The sequence below is a fragment of the Sciurus carolinensis genome, chromosome 5, assembly GCF_902686445.1.
Source record: "Sciurus carolinensis chromosome 5, mSciCar1.2, whole genome shotgun sequence".
NCBI lineage: Eukaryota > Metazoa > Chordata > Mammalia > Rodentia > Sciuridae > Sciurus > Sciurus carolinensis.
Window position 1 is genome coordinate 86,907,788 of NC_062217.1, and position 25,888 is coordinate 86,933,675.

Sequence of the window (25,888 nt, forward strand, 5' to 3'; positions counted from 1 at the left end):
GGGTTTGATCTCCAGTACTAAGGAAAAAAGAAATCCCAGAAAAACATACAATTCTCTCTTTTATCTAATGGGAATTGGTTCTAGGACCATCTGGGACCAGATCTCAAAATCTGTAGGTGTTCCAGTCTCTTATAAAAAATGTTGTAGTATTGGTATAGAACATCACATATTCTCAATATACTTTACATCACCGCTGGATGACATTTTTTATTTTTTGACAGGGTTTCACTAAGTTGCTAATGAGTAAGAATAGTCAATAGTCAGCAATCAGAAGTGTTGGGCCCCAATTAAGGTCTTGTTCAAATGCAGAGACCAGGAGGCTAACTGGTAGAAATATTAATGGGCACCATCGAGGCCTATTTTAAATGTAAAAAACCATGAGGCTTACCTATGGGAATACTCTAACCAACTCCTCTGTCCCAGAGAGGTGGGAACATGGAAGGTGGGTGGGAACATGGAAGGTGGGAGGGAACCCAGATGGGAGTTACATGAAGGATTAAAACTCAGGCTAAAGGACATAACCAATAGCCTTGACACTTTTTCAATGTCAGTTAAATAGATTTTGCTCCATATTCTACCCAAAACCACATAAGCCCCTAAACTAGCACACCAAAGTACGTTTTTCTGTTATTTGGGTCCCTCCTACATCTCGTGAGTTCTCTTTCTTCTCACTTAAATAAATCCTACCCTTCCTTTTCCTTTTATTCTTCCTTTCTGTTATTATCCGTGGATTTTATTCCTCAAATCTGTGAGACAAGAACCCAGAAGGAAATTGATGAAGCAGGGAATCTTGCCTCATCTCAAAACTCTGGTTTCACTAAGGCTGGTCTGAAACTTCTGATTCTCCTGCCTCAGCCTCCCAAGTTGCTGGGATTACAGGGGTGTACCACATAATCCTGTAATCCTATAATTACACGAAATTCTGTATTCCTAGCAAATCAGGAGGATAAGAGTGGAGAATCACAAGTTCAAAGCCAGGCTTGGCAAATTTAGAGAGACACTATCTCAAATAAAAAATAAAAAGGGCAGGGAATGTAGCTCAGCTGTAAAGTGTCCCTGGGTTCAATTCCCAGTACAAAAAACAAAACAAAAAAGCAGAAATCAAATTATTAGAAGGATGGTGTGATTAAGTAATCACTCTGTTCTTGCTTGTTATAAAATGAGCAGTATCTGAGGATAGGGGCTTACACCTTTGGTAGCTTTTTCTTCTTTTCAGCTCCCCTGTCTATTCATGAAAACACAGAAGATACTGTCAGACATGTAAGAATATAATATTTCCATATGTAAACCAAGACTAAAGATGTTTAAAAACATACCTGTTTTTTCCAACTATGTTTTGATTTTGAGTTAAAATATTCAAAAACTCCAGCACCACACTGAGACAAAGTCCTTAAGACATGGCGATTTGCTGTAGAACTGATCACATTTCACGTTTTAGTTTCAAGAAATCTTGTACACATTTTAAAGTACATCTTAACAATGTTGAGGAAGTTCAAGGTTTAATAGAAGAGACATTACATGAGAAAGAATTTATTTTTCTGTAGCTAAGGTTAAAGAGATAAAACAGGGTCAGGGCATAACTCAGCTGTAAAGTGCTTGCCCAGCATGCACAAAGCCTGGGTGCTATCCCCAGCTCTGGAAAGAGAAAAAAAAAAAAAAGAGAGAGAGAGAGAGAGAGAGAGAGACACACACACACACACACACACACACACAGAAATCAAATGATAATAGACAGAAGGAAACATCTGAAGGTTTGCTTAATTTAAGCTCTCATATCTAGAGGACTTATTTATCCTTCACAATAGGAAAAAAAATGAAATTCCTGGATTGGTGCTGTAGCTCAGTGGCAGAGTGTTTGCCTAGCATGTGTGAAGTACTGAGTTCTATCCTTAGAACCACATAAAAAAAATAAACAAATAAAATAAAGGCATGCTGTCCATCTACAACTACAAAAAAATTTTTTTTTTAAAAAGAAGAAATTCCCGTGTTGGGGTTGTAACTCAGTGGCATGTCGAGTTTCTGGGTTTCATTCCCAGTACCATCAAAAAATTTCGAAAAGAAAAAAGTAGAAATTCTTCACATCTGTTTTACCAAAGAAAAAGTTCTTTCCCTACCTCAAATGTGTTGAGGGGAGAGTCTGCTCTATGCATTATCTTAGAACAGAGGAACCCGATAACCACTTGTGGGGGCTGCATCCAGGAAGAGTCTAGATTTCCCTCTACCCTCCACAATTTCCCACATGGCATGGGATGGGAGCTCTATACGAACACCAGGAAACCCACCTTGCTCTGTTTTCCTTACATGAATGCCATATACCTTAGTGCATACCTTAGTGCAATCCCATAGAATTAACTATAATTGTGGGAGGGGGTAATTTCCTAGGAAAGATTCTGTGCATACTAGAGGTTTGAAAATGCAAATATGACAGCCATAAATGAGGGAGCAAGGCAACAGGAAATGGGGGCATGGCCCAAAGTACAGACAACCTCCAACTAGACCAAATTAGCTAGAGGGAGCTGTGCCCCGGCTGCTCAGGACAAGCTGGACATCTGGAGTGTTGTGTAACATAATAATCCTATGAAGTAGGTATTATCATTTTCATCTTCATTTTACAAAGGCTAGGTTAAATAACTTACCTGAGGTCATAGTTAATGAATGAGTGGTTCACTGGGGTTTTGAGATTCAAGCAGTCTGGCCCAGAGCCCAGAGCTCTGCCCTGCACCCTATATAGCTTCTATATCCTAGTATCAACTCCCAGACTTTCAAAAATCCTGTGCAGTCCAACTAAAAGACTTGCCTGCCAGTTGCATTTTTACCATGGCAACCAGATCTCTGAGACTTACCTCACTCCGCAGGTGAACAATCTGGTATGATGGACATTTCTTTTCACAAGCTGCAATGTCAGACTCTCATTCTGGAGGTGCCCATCAGATATGAGGAGAATGTTTCGTAACCCTTGAGAAGGGTACAGCAAACTTAAATACCGGAGCATTTTCCAGAAGTCTGTGTTCCCCATTGTAGGTGTAGCAGACTATAGGAGTTGAAACGAAAGATCATTAACTCCTTTTTGGGTATACTCACTATTAAGTGCAATCAGTCCCTGAAGCACATCACCTTTTCTTTTTTTTTTTTTTTTTAAGTAATGGGCATTAAACCCAGGGATGCTTAGGATGTCAGTAAATTGCTGAGGCTGTTCTTGAGTTTGTAATCCTCCTGTCTCAGCCTCCAAGTCACTGGGATTACAGGTATGTACCACCATGCCTGACTGAAGCACATCTCCCTGGAGGGTTTAGAGATAGACCATCAACAAAAAGATTTTCTTCCTAATTATATATTTGTGGAACAACTATAATTATGTCCTTTTAGTTTGTAATTGTGGCATACATAAACTATAATATTATCACTTGGCATTGTTTGCTTTTTAAAAAATAGTTTTCAAAGAACTCTACATCTATGAAAAGAAACATCCCATCAAAGAACCCCTGGATTTGCCAGACTTGACTGAGGTGGTGAATGGTAATTCTCAAGTTGTTTCATTTTAAATTAAAGAAAAAAAGGGGAGCAGAAGAAAGTTTCCACAATGTTAATGCTATTTGCATTGCATGGTGGGATTGTGGGCATTTTTTCTGTATTTTAATTTCAATTTTCTTTATTGAATTCATATAATTTTTATTTTATCACTATTATAGAAGAACACTGTTATGGTTTGGATAAGCATACCACTGCTCTCACCCACTTCACTGCCATGTGTTTAAGGCTTGGTTGCCAGCCTGTGGCATTATGGGATGGTGGTAGAACTTTTAGGAGGTGTGGCCTAGTGGAAGGTCATTGGGGGTGTGCCCTTGGAGGGGATATATTTCTTTGTTTCTGGCAGTCATGAGGTGAGTAGGCCTCCTCTGCCATGAGTTCCTGCCAGGATGAACTAGACTCAAAGAAAGAGGGCCAGGAGATCCTGGACTAAAAGCTCTGAAACCACAAGGTAAAATAAATCCTTCCTCCTTATAAATTGATTTATCTCAGGTATTTGTTACAGAAATGAAAAGCTGAATAACACATCTGCCAACATACAAAAACTTCAGGGGGAATAATTTCTGGATAGTACAACTAAAAGTTTCATAGACAAAAGGTCAGAAGACTGAGGATGTTTGTCTTACTCACCATAATGAACTCTGTTGGTACATCATTGCTCTCGATGTACTTAGGATATGAAAACAACTCCTTGTAACCTGGTGTAATAAGATTAGTTGAGGTGTTAAATATTAAACACCATTAATATTTACTGGATTGACTATTACAAACAGTAATGCTACTTCATACCACTGCTGCTATCACAAAAAATATTATGTATTTATATATATATACTTTTGAGAGTACTATGTGTAATAGTTTCTTTTTGTGTATGATAGTTTCAATGTACAAACACCCCACCAGGGCTTGGGTTGTGGTTCAGTGGTAGAGTGCTTGCCTAGCATGTGTGAGGCACTGGGTTCAATCCTCAGCACCACATAAAATAAATAAGTAAAATAAAGGTTATTGTATTTATCTACAACTAAATTAAAAAAAAAAAAACCCACCATGGTATTCCTTTAAATAATACATTCCAAACAAACTATGCATTATCATTTTGCAAATGTTCTAAGTCAAATTCCACATGCAGATTTCTGTATTGCCTGTTTAAAGCAAGGTGTGAGTGTGTTACAATGGTACTGGCAGCTTAGTCCTGGAAGGACACAATGTGCACGCACGTCTTTTGCATGCCTATTTGACTGCTACCCACAGCAGAGCAGACCCTAGCTCCAAGGGCCTTCTGCTGGTAACACAGAAGATAAGAATCAAGAGGACAGAATTATTCCCTCACTTCATTCTATGCTCTTTCTTCATCCTGCAGTATCATGTTTCCTGAGATGCCTCTCAGTTCCCACCTGGAGGGTGGTATTACTTTCCTTCTAATATTGTTGACTTGACTTCCCAAGATCACTCCTTGTAGGTTTTCTATGACCTACTGATTCTAAATAATGACCTTATTCTTGGGCCCTCTTACTCAGCAGACTAAAGATCTTGCATTCGGTTGAGTTGGTATTAAAAACAAAAGGAATATTTCTATTCGTCTAGTATAGATCAAGCCCATTGTAAATGCTTTACACACATTAACTCAGGCCTTACAATACCACTCTGAGATAGTAACTATTGTTACAATTGTTAACTATTGTTCCTCAGATTGTAGATGAGGAAACTGAGGCACCAGAGTTCAAACATCTTGTTCAACATGACACACAGAATTTTTAAGTGGTACACTTGGGTTCTGGACCCAGGGGACCTGGTTCCAGAGTTCTTTTTGTTTGTCTGTTGTTTGTTGGCACCAGGGATTGAATCCAGAGACACTTAATCACGAGCTACATCCCCAGACCTTTTTTATCTTTTATTTTGAAACAGGGTCTCACTAAGTTGCTTAGAGCCTTGCTAAGTTGCTGAGTTGGCTTGAACTTGTGATCCTCCTGCCTCAGTCTCCTGAGTTGCTGAGATTACTGGCATGTGCCACTGCACCCAGTGTTGGTTGTTATGGTGATGTAAATCAAGTCCAAGGCATCACACTTGTCAGACAAGTGCTCTACCAGTGAGGTACAACTCTGGCCCTTGGCTTCAGAATTTTTGTGCTTAAGCTTTGTGTTAGGTTACCTATTGTTCCACAGGCAAGGTTGGGGATCAATAGTTATTAGTCTTAACAAAGGGTGTTCACACTAAGGAAGAAGAACACATTGGACTGGGGACAAAGTATACTTACCTGTGCCAAATTGTACAATGTTTACTTTTTGCTTCTTATCCACTAAGGATAGTGCATACAAGGTAATTTGCTTGGCTTGCACAAATGTCTCACCCTCCATGGAATTGGAACAATCAAGACAAATAATTACTTCATTCTTGTGAGCCAGGCCAGGGAGAGTGGCATCAAGATTGGGTTGAAGACAAGCATACAAGCCTAGAAAAAGAAAAAAGATCTTGGATGAGAGCTTCTTGATCTTAAACAGGAAAAAATCTACTCGTAAAATTCTAAAACTTTCTAGTAAGGTAAATGAATGATATAAAAACAAAAAAACAGTAAGATGCATTTAACAACAAGATGACATACTAGAAGCTCAATAAGACTAAAATGTTAAAGTTGGAGATTGCAACATGTAGGACTATTGAGAGGTCAAGAATTAATAAAGAATACCTGAAAAATCATAGGATTCTAATGTATTTGCAAAATGAATAATAATATGCCTTTCTCTCACACACACTAGTCTAAAAGGAATTTAGATGATATTAGATTACTAAAATATGTACATATAATTTTATTAATTAACCAATACTTAAAAGTACAATTATTATTACAACTTTTTTTGTGGGGGAGGTGGGTACTGGGGATTGAACTCAGGGGCACTCGACTACTGAGCCACATCCCCAGCCCTATTTTGTATTTTATTTAGAGACAGGGTCTCACCGAGTTGCTTAGCACCTCACTTTGCTGGGCTGGCTTTGAATTCACGATCCTCATACCTCAGGCTCCTGAGCTGCTGGGATTACAGGTGTGCATCACTGCACCCAGCAACTATTACAATTTTTAAGAGAATAGCAATTCTTGTTAAAGTTATACAAAATGGCCTTATGGTCATAATTTTTTATTTGTTTTTCTAGCATCAGAATTTAAAAAGTATAAAAGTACACAGACTAACTGATTTAATAGCTAAGGATGGATTTAGTTTTGGGGAGGGATTTAGGTAAAAACTACAATCTTGGTTGGGTGTGGTGATGCATGTCTGAAATCCAAGTGACTCAGGAGGCTGAGGAGGAAGATCACAGTTTGAAATCAGCCTCAGCAATTTAGTGAGGTTATAAACCTAGTGAGATCCGTCTCAAAATAAAAATAAAAAGGGCTGGGAATGTGGCTCAGTAGCTAAGCACCCTGGGTCAGTCTCTGGTACCAAAATCAAAACAAAACAAAACAAAATCTTGCTGGGTAGGGCGGTGCAGTGATGTATTCCTATAATCCCAGTGGCTCAGGAGGCTGAGACAGGATGATCACAAGTTGAAGGTCAGCCTCAGCAATTTAGTAAGGCCCTGAGCAACTTAGTATACCCTATCTGAAAATAAAAAACAAAAATACTTGGGAGGTAACTCAGTGGTAAAGTGCCTCTGGGTTCAATACCCAGGACCAAAAACAAATAAAACAAAAACAAATGACAATAACAACAAAAAACTACAATCTTTATAGGGAAATAAGCCACATGAAAGCTTTGGTAGAAGCCTCAGAAGTTGATCATGCTTGATATAATTCTAGTTGCAGGATCTTGGGGTAGGAGAATTCATTTTGCAATACTAGTTTTTCAGGATTATAATAATTTCCAAATTAAATATCCTATTAATTCTGACATATTTTTCCAACAGCGTCTCTTACAAGTAAGATGTATCATACCTCACTTTCTTTTTCTGGATGTTTTTCAACCCACATTCTTGGGAGATATGCATCAGACAAAGTGATGTGAAGAGAAAATCCACTGCTATCTAAGGAGCTGCCTTCCAGGGTGCTAATCACAGCTTTGCAGTCAGTGCTCTACAAAGTAAAAAACCATATGATAAAGTAAATAATGGAATGATAATATGTTTTCAATTTGCATTTACCTATCAAGTAGCAAACCCTTCCATAATTTATATAATTCCATTAAACAATCAACAATGTGGTAATAATTCCAAATTATAAAATGTAGGTTTTACACCTATGACCATTATCATATCAGTTACCCTCGTGAAATTCTAGAGTAAATTTAGGTAAGTGTGAAAACATCTTAACTCTGGATCCAAAGATTATAGATCTTTGCATTCAGTTAGACCTATCTGGATACAGCATATAATCAGAACCTAGAAACAATAAAATAGAACATTCAGTAGAAGTCTTCGAATTGACTCTGATTTGTAAATTATACTTCCATGAATATGAAAATGTAGATAATAAGCTTTAAAATAATGAAGACAACATGGTAGATTGAAAAATACCACAGTCTCTTCACTCTTCTATACTTACCCCTCTGCAATGTAACCTGGAAGCTCCTCCCACCTGGAGGTTACATCTTTTTCTCCACCTTTGAATTGGCCACCTTTAGGAGTTGGCCATATGACTTGCTTTGGTTAATGAAATACTGGGAGTGTGATGCAAGAAGGCCCTTAAAGTGTTAGTGCAATGTGAAAAATCAACTCAAAGTGAATCAAAGACTTAGGCACTAGAACAGAGATGCTGCACCTAATAAAAGAAAAAGTAGGACCAAATCTCCACAATGTGGGTTTAGAAACTGATTTCTTTAACCAGACTCCTAAAGCACATGAAAATTAAGACTCAATAAATGGGATGGATTCAAACTAAAAAACTTCTTCTCAGCAAAGGAAACAATCAATAACATGAAGAGAGAGCCTACAGAATGGGAGAAAATCTTTACCACATGTACCTCAGATACAGGACTAATCTCCAGAATATATAAAGAACTCAAAAAACTTAACATCAAAAAACAAATAACCCAATCAGCAAATGGGATAAGGAACTGAACAGACACTTGACTGAAGAAGAAATACAATCGATCAACAAACATCTGAAAAATGTTCATCATCTCTTGCATTTAGAAAAATACAAATCAAAACTACTCTAAGATTTCATTTCACTCCAGTCAGAATAGCTATTATCAAGATTATAAGCAATAAGTGTTGGCAAGGATGTGGGGAAAAAGGTACACTTATACATTGCTGGTGGGTAACCACTATGGAAAACAGTATGGAGATTTCTCAGAAAACTTGGTATGGAACCACCATTTGACCCAGTTATCCCACTCCTCAGTTTATACCTAAAGTACTTAAAATCAGCATACTACAGTGATGCAGTCACATCAATGTTTATAGCAACTCAATTCACAATAGCTAAACTATGGAACCAACATAGATGCCCTTCAACAGTTGACTGGTTAAGGAAAATGTGGTACATATACACAATGGACTATTAACTCAGCCTTAGAGAAGAATGAAATAATGACATTTAAAGGTAAATGGATGGAACTAGAGAATATCACGCTAAGTGAAATAAGCCAATCCCCAAAAACCAAAGGCTGAATGTTTTCTCTGATAAGCAGTTTCTGATCCATAGTGTGGGAGTGGAGAGAGGGAAGAATGAAGGAACTTTGGATTGTGCAGAGGGGAATGAGGGGAAGAATGGAGTGATGGGGATGGGAAGGCCAGCAGAATGAGACAGACATTACTACCTTATATTCATGTATGATTACACTATTGGTGTGACTGCACCATTGTTCAGACAGAGGAAGAAGCTGTGCTCCATTTGTGTACAATGTGTCAAAATGCATTCTATTGTCATGTGTAACCAATTAGAACAAATTTTAAAAAGAAATACTTTAAAACATTTTACTATAGAATTATTAATGCTAAATCCACTAAAAATTGACTATGTGACCATGAAATGCTAGGTACGATATTGTTAATCATGATATAAAAAGGGTACTCTTTCAAAACGTTATCAGCCAATTTCTCAATTACCTTCTTTTTGACAATTCATACTTAGAAGCTGATCACTAAGATCTAATGGTAAGAAAGATACGAATTAAACTAAAGCATATTAGTAAAAATTTCATATATTTTATATTGCTCATAAATCATATAATTTTTAGAGTGTTTTTTGTTTGTTTTCTGTGTAAAGGATTTCATTTGTGTCTAATAAGATACTTCAAAAAAAAAAAAAGTGTTTGTGTGATGGGGCTGGCCCTTCTTGTTTCTACTGGGACTCTTCTACCAGTAGGTAAAAAACCCTGAGCCAACCTGCTGAATAATGGGCTATATGGCCACCATCCTACCTAACACTGGACCAGCAGTTGTGTGCATGAGGCTGTTGTATACCATACTGTTCAAGCCATAGAACTGTGAAAATAATAAGTGTTCGAGACAAGTTTTGTTGTTTTACCTACCCTCATCTCAAACTTTTAGGTTCAGGTGATCCTCTTGCCTCATCCTTCAGATTAGCTGGGACTGTAGATGTGTACTACTATGTCTGTAAATGCTTACTATTTTAAGTCAGAAAGTTCAGGAACTATTTGTTAAATAGCAAAGCTAACTGTTGTGAAGGGCTTCTTGTTCAGGATGGATTGAGCATGTGAGTTTACTCTGTTCCCTAGCAGTTTAACTCTGTTCCCTAGCAGAATGCAAAGTTTACCTGCAATTGAAAGGAAGCAAAAAAAAAAAAAGGGCATAAATACATAAAGAAATTTAGAACAGGAAGACAGAAAATGACAGAAGATTAGAGATGTCAGCAAATTTTAGGAAGACAGGATATTGATGGATGTGTGGTAAGTAACTTAGCCAGAGTGAGGGATGCTTCTACTGGAAAGCCTACAGAGGGGATGATCACCAGCAGTGGGTTCATTAGCTCTCAGCAACCTGGAGAGGAAGGTTCCCAACCTAGAGGGACAAGGTACTGCAAAAATGAGGCCCTAGTAAACAGACAACATATCAAGCTATTAAGTTCCAGACCCCTCCCCACCCAAGTATCCAAGCAGTGAACACCTTAGTAAAGTAAACTTGACCTCTCACTAAAAGAAATTGGAGATTTATTACCTAAATCCAACTAAATAGAACACAGACAAGAAAATGCTAGGTATTATTATGGGGTTCAACTCAAGAACAGACTTATCACCACCAAGAAGTCCAAATTTGAGAGTCTTTATTAGCTGGCCAGCTGACTGTCTCACAAAATGTTCCAAAAATGGCTATAGCAAAAACAGCCCCAACCATGGGGTTGCAGGGGTTTTTATATCATAAGTCAGTACATCAATCATAAGTATCTGTTGCTATAATTCAAAACTATAAACTAACATCATGAAATCTAAAATTATAAGCAGAAGGGGAAGTGGGTCAAGATGACCTTACTTAGGTACAAATTAAATAATGTTTACTAACATCTAGACAATCACTGTTGACATGGCACATTGTTTAAGAAAATAGGAATCAAAAAGAGAACAACTTTTCATCATATAAGAATTGCCATTTTGTGTTGCCAAACATGTCATGCTAAGCAACTGTTAATGGGTACAGAGGTGGGGTGTTCCCATGGGAGAAATATTTCCTATATAACATGGAGTTTAAAGGTAAAATGGAGTCTGTTTAGTCATTGCCCATGTAGCCTGTCCTATAACATTTGCATGGAGTCCAATATGTCAAACCGTCACAGGCATAATGGGGATTAGGAGTATAGACTGCTTACGTTAGGGGAATGAAGTGCAAAACAGTATTCTAAAACATATTCCATGAATATCATAGAATTTCACTTCTCAGTCCTCAAGATGAACACAGAGGGTTGCCCACACAATTGGGAAAAGCCTCTAACATGAAATATGGAGGTAAGCAAACAAACCAAAAAGAAGGATAAAAGGAACTCAGAGAGACACAGGAAACAGAAAAAAAATTATATTAGAAATGTTTTTAGGGAGGCAAAAGAGGATAGTACATCCAGGTACTAACAAAGATGCTATAAAAATACTTAAAGATCACAAAAAAGCTCTGACAAATAAAAGATAGGAGAACTAAGATTAAAAATTTTAGTAGAATACTTAGAATTTTAAATTGAAGAAAAAAATATATCTGTATATTCTGTAAGAATGAGAATATACCAGAATGTACATATATATATATATATATTTTTTTTTTCTTTTTCTTTTTTCTTTTTGGTATCAGGGATTTAATCCAAAAGCTTTTAACCACTGAGCCACATCCCCATCTCTTTTTATGTTTTATTTTGAGATAGGATCTCACTTAGTTTCTCAGGGAATTGATAAGTTGCTGAGGCTGGCCTAGAACTTGTGACCCTCCTGCGTCAGCCTTCTAAGTCACTGGGATTATGGGCATGTACCATGATGTCCAGCTGAAATTCTTACAGAATTTTTTTTAACAACAATAAAAACAATTAAACAGACCATGTGCAAAGAATGGGGGATAAGAATATCACTGAACTTCTATAGTAACCCTGTAAGCTAGAAGAAATCGCCTTCTGTATTCACAGAGAAAATGGTTTCCAACTCAGGATTCCACATCTCACTACAAGGTCAATTGCAGCACAGAATATCTATTATTTCCTGAAAGTGTGTGTACTACCCATATACTCTTATTCAGGAAGTTAATGAATGGTGAGCTCTGCCAAACTGAGGGAAGAAAAAGGATAAAGATAGGATCTGAGTACTGTCAAGTTTTATGTTTGTTCTGACTAAACCAGGGGATAAACTAAAATTACATGTCTTCATCTTTTCTATTCCAAGCAACATAGTCTATCTTTGCAGTTTTGAAAATCATGTTGATTTACAAGTTGATTCTTAGAATGGAAATCTTGTGAATTAGATCCTAAGCCAGAGGACATAAGCAGGCTGCCACACCCCACTGCCTAAGGGGCACCCTTCTTCTCACGTGTGCAGCCTGGGTAGACATGAGCTACAGTCCCAGAAATCAGGGACTCTTTTACTAATTATATACAGAAGACGTTTGTATCCTTATCTTTGCTATAAATAAATTCATAAAAGGTAAAAAAAAAAAAAAAAGAGGATCTGAGGATGAAGCTTGGTGGATGAATCCAGGGCCTTGGGTTCAATTCCCAGCAGTACAAAGAAAGAAAAAAAAAAAAAAGGTCTCCTATTAGGGTTGGGGATGTAGTTCAGTGATCAAATGCTTGCCTATTATATATAAGGCCCTGGATTCAATCCTTGGTAAGAATAGGAAAGAAAATTTAACAAAAATAAATACACAGCTCCCCCAAGGGTGAACAGTAAAGGGAGGCATATTCCCAGCATTAGTCAAGCTAGGCTAGAGTAGGAGTGAGAGACTAAGAGAGGGAAGGTGAAGAAAAAAGAAAGCAAATGGATTATCTTTAGCATTTGCCAGTGTGAAAAATAACATTGAGAGGGACTAGAAATCAAACAAGTGAAAAGGGTAACTTTTCTTAAAAAGGAAAACACCATGTGGAGGTTAAAAATGACAATGGCAGGGCTGGGGTTGTGGCTTAGTGGTGGAGCACTTGCCCAGCATGTGTGAGGCAATGGGTTTGACCCTCAGCACCACATAAAAATAAATGAACAAAATAAAGGTACTATGTCCATCTACAACTAAAACAATTTAAAAAAATAATAATGGCATCATAACACATTTCTTAACTAAATGGTCAAATTGTTCACATAGTCATAATCATTTAGACACTGACTATGGACTTACCACTGTGATAAAACTCTTTTGGAATGATGAGGACAGGAAAAGTAGGGGCTGAGTTAGGTGAAAGGGGCAAAAGCTAAATGTTCACCCACCATGACCGGGATGTCAAAGAGTAATAATTTCTTCTCTTTCTGTAGTGCTTGGAATTGAACCCAGGCCTTGTGCACGCTAGGCAAGTGCTCTGCCACCGAGCTACACTCCTGGTCTAGAAGGTAATTTGTGAAACAGATGAATCAAGAAACAATAGTAAAGAATGATTATTTAAAACTCTGGTAATACCAAAGAAACAGCTCAAATATTCAGAGCAATTTATTGGCTTTAGAAGTTGGTCTAGGGGAGCAACAGTGAGGACTGGCTGCTGCTACTTGTTATAAACTGCTGTTAGCACTTCATTTAAAATTTTTTAAAAAATTTATTCTAATTAGTTATACATGACAGCAGACTGCATTTTGACACATTGTACACAAAAGGAGTAGAACTTCTTCCTCTGGCTGAACAATGGTGCAGTCACACCAATAGTGTAATCATACATGTATATAAGGCAATAATGTCAGTCTCATTCTATTGGTCTTCCCATCCCCACCACCCTAGTCTTCTCCTCATTCCCCTCTGCACAATCCAAAGTTCCTTCATTCTTCCCTCTCTCCACTCCCCACACTATGGATCAGCATCTCCTTATCAGAGAAAACATTCAGCCTTTGGTTTTTGGGGATTGGTTTATTTTACATAGTATGTCATTTACCTGCAAATGTCATAATTTCATTCTTCTCTAAGGCTGAGTAATAGTCTATTGTGTATGTGTACCACATTTTCTTTATCCATTCATCTATTGAAGGGTATCTAGGTTGGTTCCATAGTTTAGCTATTGTGAATTGAGTTGCTATAAACATTGATGTGGCTGCATCGCTATAGTATGTTGATTTTAAGTCCTTTAGGTATAAACTGAGGAGTGGGATAGCTGGGTCAAAAGGTGGTTCCAAGCTGGTAGAGTGCTTGCCTCACAAGCACAAGGCCCTGAGTTCAATCCCCAGTACCACAAAAAAAAAAAAAAAAAAAAAAAAGTGGTTCCATTCCAAGTTTTCTGAGGAATCTCCACACTGTTTTCCATAGTGGTTGCGCACAGCAATGTATGAATGTACCTTTTTTCCCCACATCCTTGCCAACACTTATTATTGATTGTATTCTTGATAATAGCCATTCTGACTGGAGTGAAATGAAATTTTAGAGTAGTTTTGATTTGTATTTTTCTAAAAGCAAGAGATGATGAACATTTTTCATATTTTTTTTTCTTTCTTTTCTTTTTTCTACTGGGGAATGAACCCAGGAGAATTCCACCTCTAAGCTATATCCCCAATTCTTTTTATTTTTTATTTTGAGATAGGGTCTCACTAAGATGCCTAGGTGTCAGGGACGGGCTCTGAGGGCCCCAGAGCAGCACCCTGGCCTGATCTCTAAGATGGCGCCTGGCAGCTTGCCAGAATAAGCCATACTCATAAACAAGTTTCAGGAAGTAACTCTGATTGGCTGCTGTATATGAGGCGATTTTTGTAACTGCCTAGTGACTGATCCTTGATAGGCTAATATCTCAGAATGACTCTGATTGGCTTAGGCTTGCTAACTGCCTAGTGACTAACCCTGGATAGGCTAATATCTCAGACTGACTCTGATTGGCTTATGCTTGCTATATAACCCAGACACTTCCTCTAATAAAGGTCTTTGGTCTTTTGTTCCTGTGACCAAGAACGGTGTACGTGTGATCATTGCCTCCGCGGGTGGTAGGCGATGATACTTAGGCAGGCTTCAAACTTGTGTTCTATAGCCTCAGCCTCGGGAGTTGCTGGGATTACAGATGTGCATCACTGTGCCTGGCTGCATGTATTGTTTAAGACAATAAAATTAATGTTAAAATAAGAGGTCTTAAGAAACCAAAGATTTACTGACCTTTTTTTTCAGTTCATGTGTATCACTGGAAAGGAATTCAATTGTGTATGGCATTTCAATAGACATGGTCAAGGAGAAGCTATCAAAATGAAGAGAAGGTTGTCTTAGTTTAATATCTTAAGTTTCTAACAGTGGTTGTTGCAAACACGCACACACACACATTGTTTCAAACATGCACAACGCACACACAAATAATTTATAGAGCTTGAGATAGAACCCAGGGCTTTGTACATGATAAGCATGCATATTCCCCAGCTCTTCAAATGATTTTTTTTCCTGTGTGGGGACTGAATCCTGGGATGCTCAACCACTGAGCTACATCCCTAGTCCTTCTTAGTTTTTATTTTGTGACAGGGTCTCACTAAGATACCCAGCTTGCCCTTGAACTTGTGATTCTCTTCCTTCAGTCTCACGAGTTGCTGGGATTATAGGCATGGGTCACTGCAGGTTTGCCAAATAATTTTTTTTTAAATTTATTTTTATTGTAAGCAAATGGGATACATGTTGTTTTGGTTTGTACATGGAGTAACAGCATACCATTTGCGTAATCATACATTTACATTAGGGTAATGATGTTTGATTCATTCTGTTATTTTTTTCCTCCTCCCCACCCCTCCCACCCCTCTTTTCCCTCTACACAGTCCCTCCTTCCTCCATTCTTGCCCCCCTCCCACCCACCATTATGTGTCATCATCCGCTTATCAGTGAGATCATTCATCTTTTGGATTTTTGAGATTGGCTTATCTCACTTAGCATGATATTCTCCAATTTCATCCATTTGCCTGCAAATGCCATAATTTTATTATTCTTTATAGCTGAGTAATATTCCATTGTATATATATACCAGTTTCTTTATCCATTCATCAATTGAAGGACATCTAGGTTGGTTCCACAGTCTTTGTCAAATAATTTTAAATAAAAATTTAAACCATAAAATTAATGTCTACTGAATGAGTAATTAACACATTTTTATATTTTAGGTACTAACCTTTGCTTTGTTCCAATTTCCTTTACACAAATCTTCTTTACTTTATCCTGTTAACAAAAAAAAACGTATGTGTATAACCCAGTATTCATTAAGCTTCACTATGAGACTCTAAACTGAAAGTGATCTCATGGTCACAGCTGCACAGCTGACAGCACAACACGACAGATGGTTTTACTTCCAAGTAATAAAGCAAACATAGTTTTTGCTCATGAAATGACAATAATTTCTAAAATACAACAGATACCAGGGGTTACTTCTGACTATTTGATGACTGAGATTTTTTTTTTTTTTCTTTTTCTCTCTCTCTCTTTTTTTTTTTTTTTGGCAGTACTGGGCATGAAACCAAGGCCTTGCACATGCTAGGCAAGTGCTCTGCTACTGAGGTACATTCCTAGACCCAGAGATTTTGATTCTATATACACATGTACATTTATATGTATATACAATTTACATATGTAAATACAAAGTAAGAAATCTGGAAGGATATCTGCCAAAGTGTGAAGTAGTAGTTATCTGTGGGCAAAGAAATTAAAGATGGTTTTAATTTTCCACTTTTAGCTTATTTGCATTCTGTTTGCTTGTCAAAATTCTTCAAGATGAAAACACATTACAAACACAAAAGTTTTTGATTGACTGAATAGAATAAAAATATTATGCTCATTGAGCATATCTGTGTCTTTATTCTTTTCATTTTATAAACACTACAAACACTAAAGGCATAAATGTCAATGATATTGACTTTATGCCAAAAAGATTATTTTTGATATTTAGATTTTTTTCCTTCCCTTTGCTGTTTTTCTTTTTTATTCTGGTGCTGGGGCTGAACATTCTACCACTGAGCTATTTCCACAGCCCTATTTCCCTATTCGTAAATATCCCTCCCCACCAATGCTCCTTTAAATCTTAAGTGTACGAACCTGAAGGTTTTCATTTAAAGCCTTGTCCTGTTGCCAGGGTGCTACAGTGGCAGGCATGAAGAAGACAGCAACAGAGCCTTGGATGCTAAGTTCCGTAATGTAGGTGATTTTGATGAGAACCTTGGCCTGAGCGGGTAAGTTTCCAACACTTACAGTAAAAATATCCTAAAATACAAACATGACTTAGCCCACTCAAAAGCATATTCATTATATGCCAGTTAATTCCTCCTATAACTTAAATGACTTAAATTACAATCTGCCAAATTCTTCCCCAGAAAATGGTAACAGAACCTAGAAGACCTATTAGTGGTGTTAAAGGAGAATCCGAAACCATTTATGGTGGTGAAGACAGGATGACATCTATGGGAAGTGGAGGAAAGGAGGTCATTGGTGCTGAACTGGGGAGAGTCACACAATGGACTCCACACCAATTCTCATATACTTGTGGGACCTGCCCCTTCTTTGAAGAAACTGGGGCAGCTCCAACCTCTGTGGCATGTTACACCATTCCGCAGAGGTTGCAAAACTAAAGTAGCTTTTTCTAAACTTGGACTTCACTTAATTCTTTTAAACTATAGTACCTTTATAATTTTACTTTTTAGAAAAAGTATTTAGCTTTCTTTGAATGGGATATGATCATTGCAGTAGAAGGCTGTAACCTCATGACTACCTAAGGCAGAAAAGAGGGGTTAGATATATATTTTTTTCTGATACCTACACAGAGATACTCTCCACATCTCCAACTATATCTGCCATTCCAATCAACCAGCATTATGCTACTAAGAAAATTTGGTATATTTAGGATATAGAATATTAATGATTATTAGGCTCAAAGGTTAAATTATGACATCAAGGATGTATCAAGGATATCCATTTGTAGAATGGAAATAAACAATGAAGGACATTCATTAAAGTGTTAATAGCACCATTCTTTAACAGAAGTGTGTGTGTGTGTGTGTGTGTATATGCACATCAATACGTGCACATGTACCTAGGGTTCATCTGAGAGACTTTCACTTAACAGCATGGGGTTGCAGTTCTTTTTTTTTTTTTTTTTTTTTTTTTTTGTGATGATGGATGTGTTCTTTTTTTTTTTATTGTAAACAAATGGGATACATGTTGTTTCTCTGTTTGTACATGGCGTAAAGGCATACCATTTGTGTAATCATAAATTTACATAGGGTAATGTTGTTTGATTCATTCTGCCATTTTTTCCCTTCCCCCCCTCCCCTCCCACCCTTCCCCTCCATCTATACAGTCCTTTCTTCCTCCATTCCTGCCCCGCTCCCTAAACCCAACTCCAACCCCAACACTAACCCTTCCCACCCCCCATTATGTGTCATCATCCACTTATTAGCGATATAATTCTTCCTTTGGTTTTTTGAGATTGGCTTATCTCACTTAGCATGATATTCTCCAGTTTCATCCATTTGCCTGCAAATGCCATAATTTTATCATTCTTTATGGCTGAGTAATATTCCATTGTATATATATACCACATTTTCTTTATCCATTCATCAATTGAAGGACATCTAGGTTGCTTCCACAATCTGGCTATTGTGAACTGAGCAGCTATGAACATTGATGTGGCTGTATCTCTGTAATATGCTGATTTTAAGTCCTTTGGGTATAGGCCAAGGAGTGGGATAGCTGGGTCAAATGGTGTTTCCATTCCAAGTTTTCTAAGGAATCTCCATACTGCTTTCCAGAGTGGCTGCACTAATTTGCAGCCCCACCAGCAATGTAAGAGTGTACCTTTCTCCCCACATCCTCGCCAACACATGTTGTTGATTGTATTCTTGATAATCGCCATTCTAATTGGGGTGAGATGGAATCTTAGGGTGGTTTTGATTTGCATTTCTCTTATTACTAGAGATGTTGAACATTTTTCCATATGTTTGTTGATTGCTTGTATATCTTCTTCTGTGAAGTGTCTATTCATTTCCTTAGCCCATTTGTCAGTTGGATTATTTACATTCTTGGTGTAGAGTTTTTTGAGTTCTTTATAGATTCTGGAGATTAGCGCTCTATCTGAAGTATGATTGGCAAAGATTTTCTCCCACTCTGTAGGCTCTTTCTTTGCATTGCTGATAGTTTCCTTTGCTGAGAGAAAGCTTTTTAGTTTGAATCTATCCCAGTTATTAATTCTTGCTTTTATTTCTTGTGCTATGGGAGTCCTGTTGAGAAAGTCTGGTCCTAAGCCGACATGTTGAAGCTCTGGACCTACTTTTTCTTCTATAAGATGCAAGGTCTCTGGTCTGATTCCGAGGTCCTTGGTCCATTTTGAGTTTAGTTTCGTGCATGGTGAGAGATATGGGTTTAGTTTCATTCTGTTGCATATGGATTTCCAATTCTCCCAACACCATTTGTTGAAGAGGCTATCTTTTCTCCATTGCATATTTTTGGCCCCTTTGTCTAGTATGAGAAAATTGTATTTATTTGGGTTTGTGTCCGTGTCCTCTATTCTGTACCATTGATCCACCTTTCTATTTTGGTACCAATACCATGCCGTTTTTGTTACTATTGCTTTGTAGTAGAGTTGAAGATCTGGTATTGCGATACCCCCTGCTTCACTCTTTCTGCCAAGGATTGCTTTAGCTATTCTGGGTTTTTTATTCTTCCAGATGAATTTCATAATTGCTTGCTCTATTTCTGTAAGGTACATCATTGGGATTTTAATTGGAATTGCATTGAATCTGTATAGCACTTTTGGTAGTATGGCCATTTTGACAATATTAATTCTTCCTATCCAAGAACATGGGAGATCTTTCCATCTTCTAAGGTTTTCTTGAATTTCTTTCTTTAGTGTTCTGTAGTTCTCATTGTAGAGGTCTTTCACCTCTTTTGTGAGATTGATTCCCAAATACTTTATTTTTTTCAAAGCTATTGTGAATGGGGTAGTTTTCCTAATTTCTCTTTCTGAAGATTCATCACTTATATATAAAAATGCCTTAGATTTATGTGCATTGATCTTATATCCCGCTACTTTACTGAATTCACTTATGAGATCTAAAAGTTTTCTGGTGGAATTTCCTGGTTCCTCTAAGTATACCATCATATCATCAGCAAATAGGGATAGTTTGAGTTCTTCTTTTCCTATTCGTATCCCTTTAATTTCTTTGGTCTGTCTAATTGCTCTGGCTAGAGTTTCAAGGACGATATTGAATAGAAGTGGTGAAAGAGGGCATCCCTGCCTTGTTCCAGTTTTTAGAGGGAATGCTTTCAGTTTTTCACCATTTAGAATGATATTAGCCATGGGTTTAGCGTAGATGGCTTTTACAATGTTAAGGAATGTTCCCACTATCCCTATTTTTTCTAGTGTTTTGAGCATGAAGGGGTGCTGTATTTTATCAAATGCTTTTTCTGCATCTATCGAAATAATCATGTGATTCTTGACTTTAAGTCTATTGATATGGTGAATGACATTTATTGATTTCCTGATGTTGAACCAACCTTGCATCCCTGGGATGAAACCCACTTGATCATGGTGCACTATCTTTTTAATATGTTTTTGTATGCGATTTGCTAAAATTTTGTTTAGAATTTTTGCGTCGATGTTCATTAAGGATATTGGTCTGAAATTTTCTTTCCTCGATGTGTCTCTGTCTGGTTTAGGAATCAGGGTAATATTGGCTTCATAGAATGAGTTTGGGAGAGTTCCCTCCTCTTCTATTTTCTGGAATACTTTGAGAAGTATTGGAATGAGTTCCTCTTTAAAAGTTTTGTAGAACTCGGCTGAGAACCCATCTGGTCCTGGACTTTTCTTTGTTGGAAGGCTTTTGATGACTTCTTCTATTTCATTACTTGAAATTGGTCTATTTAAATTGTGTATGTCCTCTTCGTTCAGTTTAGGCAATTCATATGTCTCTAGAAACCTGTTGATGTCTTCGAAATTTTCTATTTTGTTGGAGTATAGATTTTCAAAATAGCTTCTAATTATGTTTTGTATTTCAGTCGTGTCTGTTGTGATATTTCCTTGTTCATTCCGAATTTTAGTGATTTGGGTTTTCTCTCATCTTCTCTTTGTTAGTGTGGCTAAAGGTTTATCAATTTTGTTTATTTTTTCGAAGAACCAACTATTTATTTTGTCAATTTTTTGTATTGTTTCTTTCGTTTCAATTTCGTTGATTTCAGCTCTGAGTTTAACTATTTCTTGTCTTCTACTACTTTTGGTGTTGGTCTGTTGTTCTTTTTCTAGGGCTTTGAGCTGTAGTGTTAGGTCATTTATTTTTTGAGTTTTACTTCTTTTATTAAATGCGCTCCATGAAATAAATCTTCCTCTAAGTACTGCTTTCATAGTGTCCCAGAGATTTTGATATGATGTTTCTTTGTTTTCGTTTACCTCTAAGAATTTTTTAATTTCCTTCCTAATATCTTCTGTTATCCATTCATCATATAGTAGCATATTGTTTAATCTCCAGGTGTTGGAGTAGTTTCTGTTTTTTACTCTTTCATTAATTTGTAACTTCAATCCATTATGATCTGATAGAATACAAGGTAGTGTCTCTATCTTCTTGTATTTGCTGACATTAGCTTTGTGGCATAATATATGGTCTATTTTAGAGAAGGATCCATGTGCTGCTGAGAAGAAAGTATATTCGCTCTTGGTTGGATGGTATATTCTATAAATGTCTGTTAAGTCTAAATTATTGATTGTGTTATTGAGATCTATGGTTTCTTTGTTCAATTTTTGTTTGGAAGATCTGTCCAGTGGTGAAAGAGGCGTGTTAAAATCACCTAGTATTATTGTGTTATGGTCTATTTGGTTTCTAAAATTGAGAAGGATTTGTTTAACATACATGGATGAGCCACTGTTTGGGGCATAGATGTTTATGATTGTTATATCTTGCTGATTTATGCTTCCCTTAAGCAGTATGAAATGTCCTTCTTTATCCCTTCTGACTAACATTGGCTTGAAGTCCACATTATCTGAAATGAGGATGGATACTCCAGCTTTTTTGCTGAGTCCATGTGCATGGTATGTTTTTCCCCATCCTTTCACCTTTAGTCTATGGGTATCTCTTTCTATGAGGTGAGTCTCTTGCAGGCAACATATTGTTGGATCTTTCTTTTTAATCCAATCTGCCAGTCTATGTCTTTTGATTGATGAATTCAGGCCATTAACATTCAGGGTTATTATTGAGATATGATTTGTATTCCCAGTCATTTGGTTCATATTTAAAATTTTTGACACATCTTGGTTCCTCCTTTATTTGACAGTTCCTTTAGGATAATTCCTCCCTTTGCTGATTTGCTTCTTTGTTTTTTATCTCTTCCTCATGAAATATTTTGCTGAGAATGTTCTGTAATGCTGGCTTTCTTTTTGTAAATTCTTTTAGCTTTTGTTTATCATGGAATGATCTTATTTCATCGTCAAATTTGAAGGTAAGTTTTGCTGGGTATAAGATTCTTGGTTGGCATCCATTTTCTTTCAGAGCTTGAAAAATGTTGTTCCAGGCCCTTCTAGCTTTTAGGGTCTGGATTGAAAAATCTGCTCATATCCGTATTGGCTTCCCCCTGAATGTAATTTGGTTCTTTTCTCTCACAGCCTTTAAAATTCTGTCTTTATTTTGTATGTCAGGTATTTTCATTATAATGTGCCTTGGTGTGGGTCTGTTGTAATTTTGTGTATTTGGAGTCCTATAAGCCTCTTGGACTTGATTTTCCATTTCATTCTTCAGATTTGGGAAATTTTCTGAAATTATTTCTTCAAATAGATTGTTCATTCCTTTGGTTTGTTTCTCTAAGCCTTCCTCAATCCCAATAATTCTCAAATTTGGCCTTTTCATGATATCCCATAGTTCTTGGAGATTCTGTTCATGATTTCTCACCATCTTCTCTGTTTGTTCAACTTTGTTTTCGAGGTTAAATATTTTGTCTTCAATATCTGAAGTTCTGTCTTCCAGGTGTTCTATCCTATTGGTTATGCTTTCTATGGAGTTCTTAATTTGGTTTATTGTTTCCTTCATTTCAAGGATTTCTGTTTGGTTTTTTTTTCAATATCTCTAACTCTTTATTGAAATGATCTTTTGCTTCCTGAATTTGCTGTTAACTGTCGATTGGTGCGATCGTTCAATGCCTGCATTTGCTCTTTCATCTCATCGTTTGCTTACCTAATCATTTTAATTATGTACATTCTGAACTCCCTTTCTGTCATTTCTTCTGCCATGCTGTCATTGGATTTCATTGATGTAACATCTAGATTTGTTTGGGGCATTTTCTTCCCTTGTTTTCTCATATTGTTCAGGAATCAGTGGGTCATTAAGATATTGCAGATTTCCTCTATCAACTTATAATGTCCCTGAAGATTGCTAGTATATCCCCTCTTATCCTTCAGTAGCCTGAAGTGTTGGAGGAGGTTGATAATGCAGAGCTCCACGAAGAAGCTGCCTCTCTAGGTGTGGTAACCCTCAGGTGGCGTATATTCCCTGCTAGTGGGCAGAGGTGCCTCCACTTGTTGACCAATGGTCATCCAATGGGGAACTAGACTGCGGGCTGAGGCAAGGCCTGTTTGTACCTATGTCTCTGGCTTTACCGTCCCTGTGGGAAAACCTCCCCCAGCCGGGAAGAGTCACTTGGTGGGGACGTCTCGCTGGTCAGTTGCCCTCCTAGAGGTTCCCCTCAATCTACAACTACCACCTGGGCTGGGCTGTCTTCCTCTGCAACGATCCCAGGGGCCCGGTTCCACGTCCTGGGCCTGGGAGCCTCACCCTTCGCAGGCGAGTCTCCTTAGGCTGCCTCTCCCAGAGAATCTGCCCGCCGCCCTGGAAACTTCGCTCCGCCCCTAGGCGTGTCTCTGTGCGGCTCTTCCAGCAAGAAGCCACCTAGCTCCTGGGACCCTGCTCTGCACCAATCGCCTGGCTATGCAGTCCCTCCCCTGAGCCACCACCTGGAGCCCCGTACAATAGCTCCGAGACCCAGAGACCTGCCACACACCTCCTCCTCCGGACAGCCGCCCGGTTTCTGACGCAGTCACTAGGAGTCCAAACAACTCACTTCGGGTCTCCTCCTCCCGCCAACCACCCGTAGCCCTAGGCAGTCACTCCAAGTCCAAGTGACCCGCCCTGTTCCTCCTCCTCCTCCTTGGGGTACCCCCCCGGGTGTTCAGGAGCGGTGGCTCCGAGACCAGGTGACTCACCACGCTCCTCCTCCAGGCAGGCCACCGGTGTTCAGGAGCGGTCGCTTTTAGTCCAATCAACTCACCACTCGCCTCCTCCTCTGGCAACCGCCTGTGGTTCTGATGCAGTCACTCCCAGACTAAGCGTCCCACCGCTCTCCTCCTCCAGGCAGGCCACCAGTGTTCTGGAGCAGCTGCTCCGAGTTCAAACAGCTCGTCACGCAGCTCCTCCTCCGGCAACTGTCCGTGGCTCTGATGCAGTCACTCTCAGGTCAAGCAACACGCCGCGCTCCTCCTCCTCCTCCGGGCAACCTCCTGGCACTCAGGAGCGCTCGCTCTGAGTTCAATCAGTTCACCACGCAGCTCCTCCTCTGGCAACCGCCTGTGGTTCTGATGCAGTCACTCCCAGACCAAGCGTCCCGCCGCACTCCTCCTCTTCCTCCGGGCAGTCCCCCGGCGCTCAGGAGCGCCCACTCTGAGTTCAAACAGCTCACCACGCAGCTCCTCTTCTGGCAACCGCCCGTGGCTCTGATGCAGTCACTCCTAGACCAAGCGTCCCGCCGCGCTCCTCCTCTTCCTCCGGGCAACACCCCGGTGTTCAGAAGCGGTTGTTCTGGGTCCAAACAGCTCGCCACGCAGCTCCTCCCCAGGCAGCCACCCGGAGCCCCAGCGGCTGCTCGAGTCCAAGCGCTATGCTGAGCCGCCTCCTCTATGATGATCCCAGTTGTCGTGTTTACCCCTCCAGCGGGAGGAGGGGCGTCTCTCCGAGCAACTCCACTTCACAAATTCCCTGCGTTCCGGGGCTACCGCCCCATTCAGGACGCCTCCCCAACAGGAGAGACTCACCCGGCAGCTTTGAGTTGGTCCCAAGTCTCTCACTATCTCCTCTTTTGAATCTTGCGTCCTGGAGCAGCGTGAAATGCAGCCGCCCTCTAGTCCGCCATCTTGGCCCCCCGGGGTTGCAGTTCTTAACACACTGGATAATGAGCAAAATAATAACTTGTCTTGAACCTATCAACTGAGTGAACTGAGTGACAAGCTGCCCTAAGAATGGATGGGTCGTGGGAACTGTTTGAATTCTTACAGACTGAAAGTAGGCTAGCTTACATGTGGGTTTAGGATGATTGGGACCCCCACCCGCACCCAAAGAGGAGTTTGCATTTTTTTCACAAGTTTTTTTCCACAGTCTTCCACTGGGTCCACTAAAAAGACTAGGACAGACTAAGAGATCAAGGAAAGACCCTCTTAGCAGAGCAAGTGTGGGAAGAGGCTGGCTGCTGCTGGAGACAGGCATGGAACATTGCCTTCTTCCTTAGATCCTTCCCCCATGTAAAGCAAAAGCCTGAAGCTGCTGGGGAAGGAGCAGAAGCAATAAAGGAATAAGAAAACTTCCTCATTACTCCCAGTAACCATTGCTTTAAAGAAAACAGAAGCAAAAGCTCTCTATTATGGAGGAGGGTATGAAACCTTCCTAGGCCCAGGACCCCACACCAGAACAAAGCAGGGTTTTGCTACAACTGGAGGAAAGTAAGGAAACTGTTCCTTAAACAACTCTCAACAGACACAAGGCAGAATCTGGTGGCTGCCAAGGTGGGAGAATGGGGCAGAGTATGGCACTACATAGCACTAACCTGGGAAAGAACAAAATTAAAA

At 38.9% G+C, this 25,888-nt stretch overlaps 1 protein-coding gene across 1 annotated transcript in view; it reads right to left on the reverse strand.

The window, feature by feature from the left end:
* Positions 1-25,888, reverse strand: part of Parp4 (poly(ADP-ribose) polymerase family member 4) — a 118,673-nt gene that overhangs the window by 41,752 nt on the left and 51,033 nt on the right. The window contains 9 exon segments of the mRNA XM_047552863.1: positions 1,317-1,416; positions 2,844-3,031; positions 4,159-4,226; positions 5,783-5,959; positions 5,962-5,977; positions 7,454-7,591; positions 15,214-15,292; positions 16,202-16,248; positions 17,119-17,283. Of these exon segments, the coding sequence (XP_047408819.1) occupies positions 1,317-1,416; positions 2,844-3,031; positions 4,159-4,226; positions 5,783-5,959; positions 5,962-5,977; positions 7,454-7,591; positions 15,214-15,292; positions 16,202-16,248; positions 17,119-17,283 (978 nt within the window).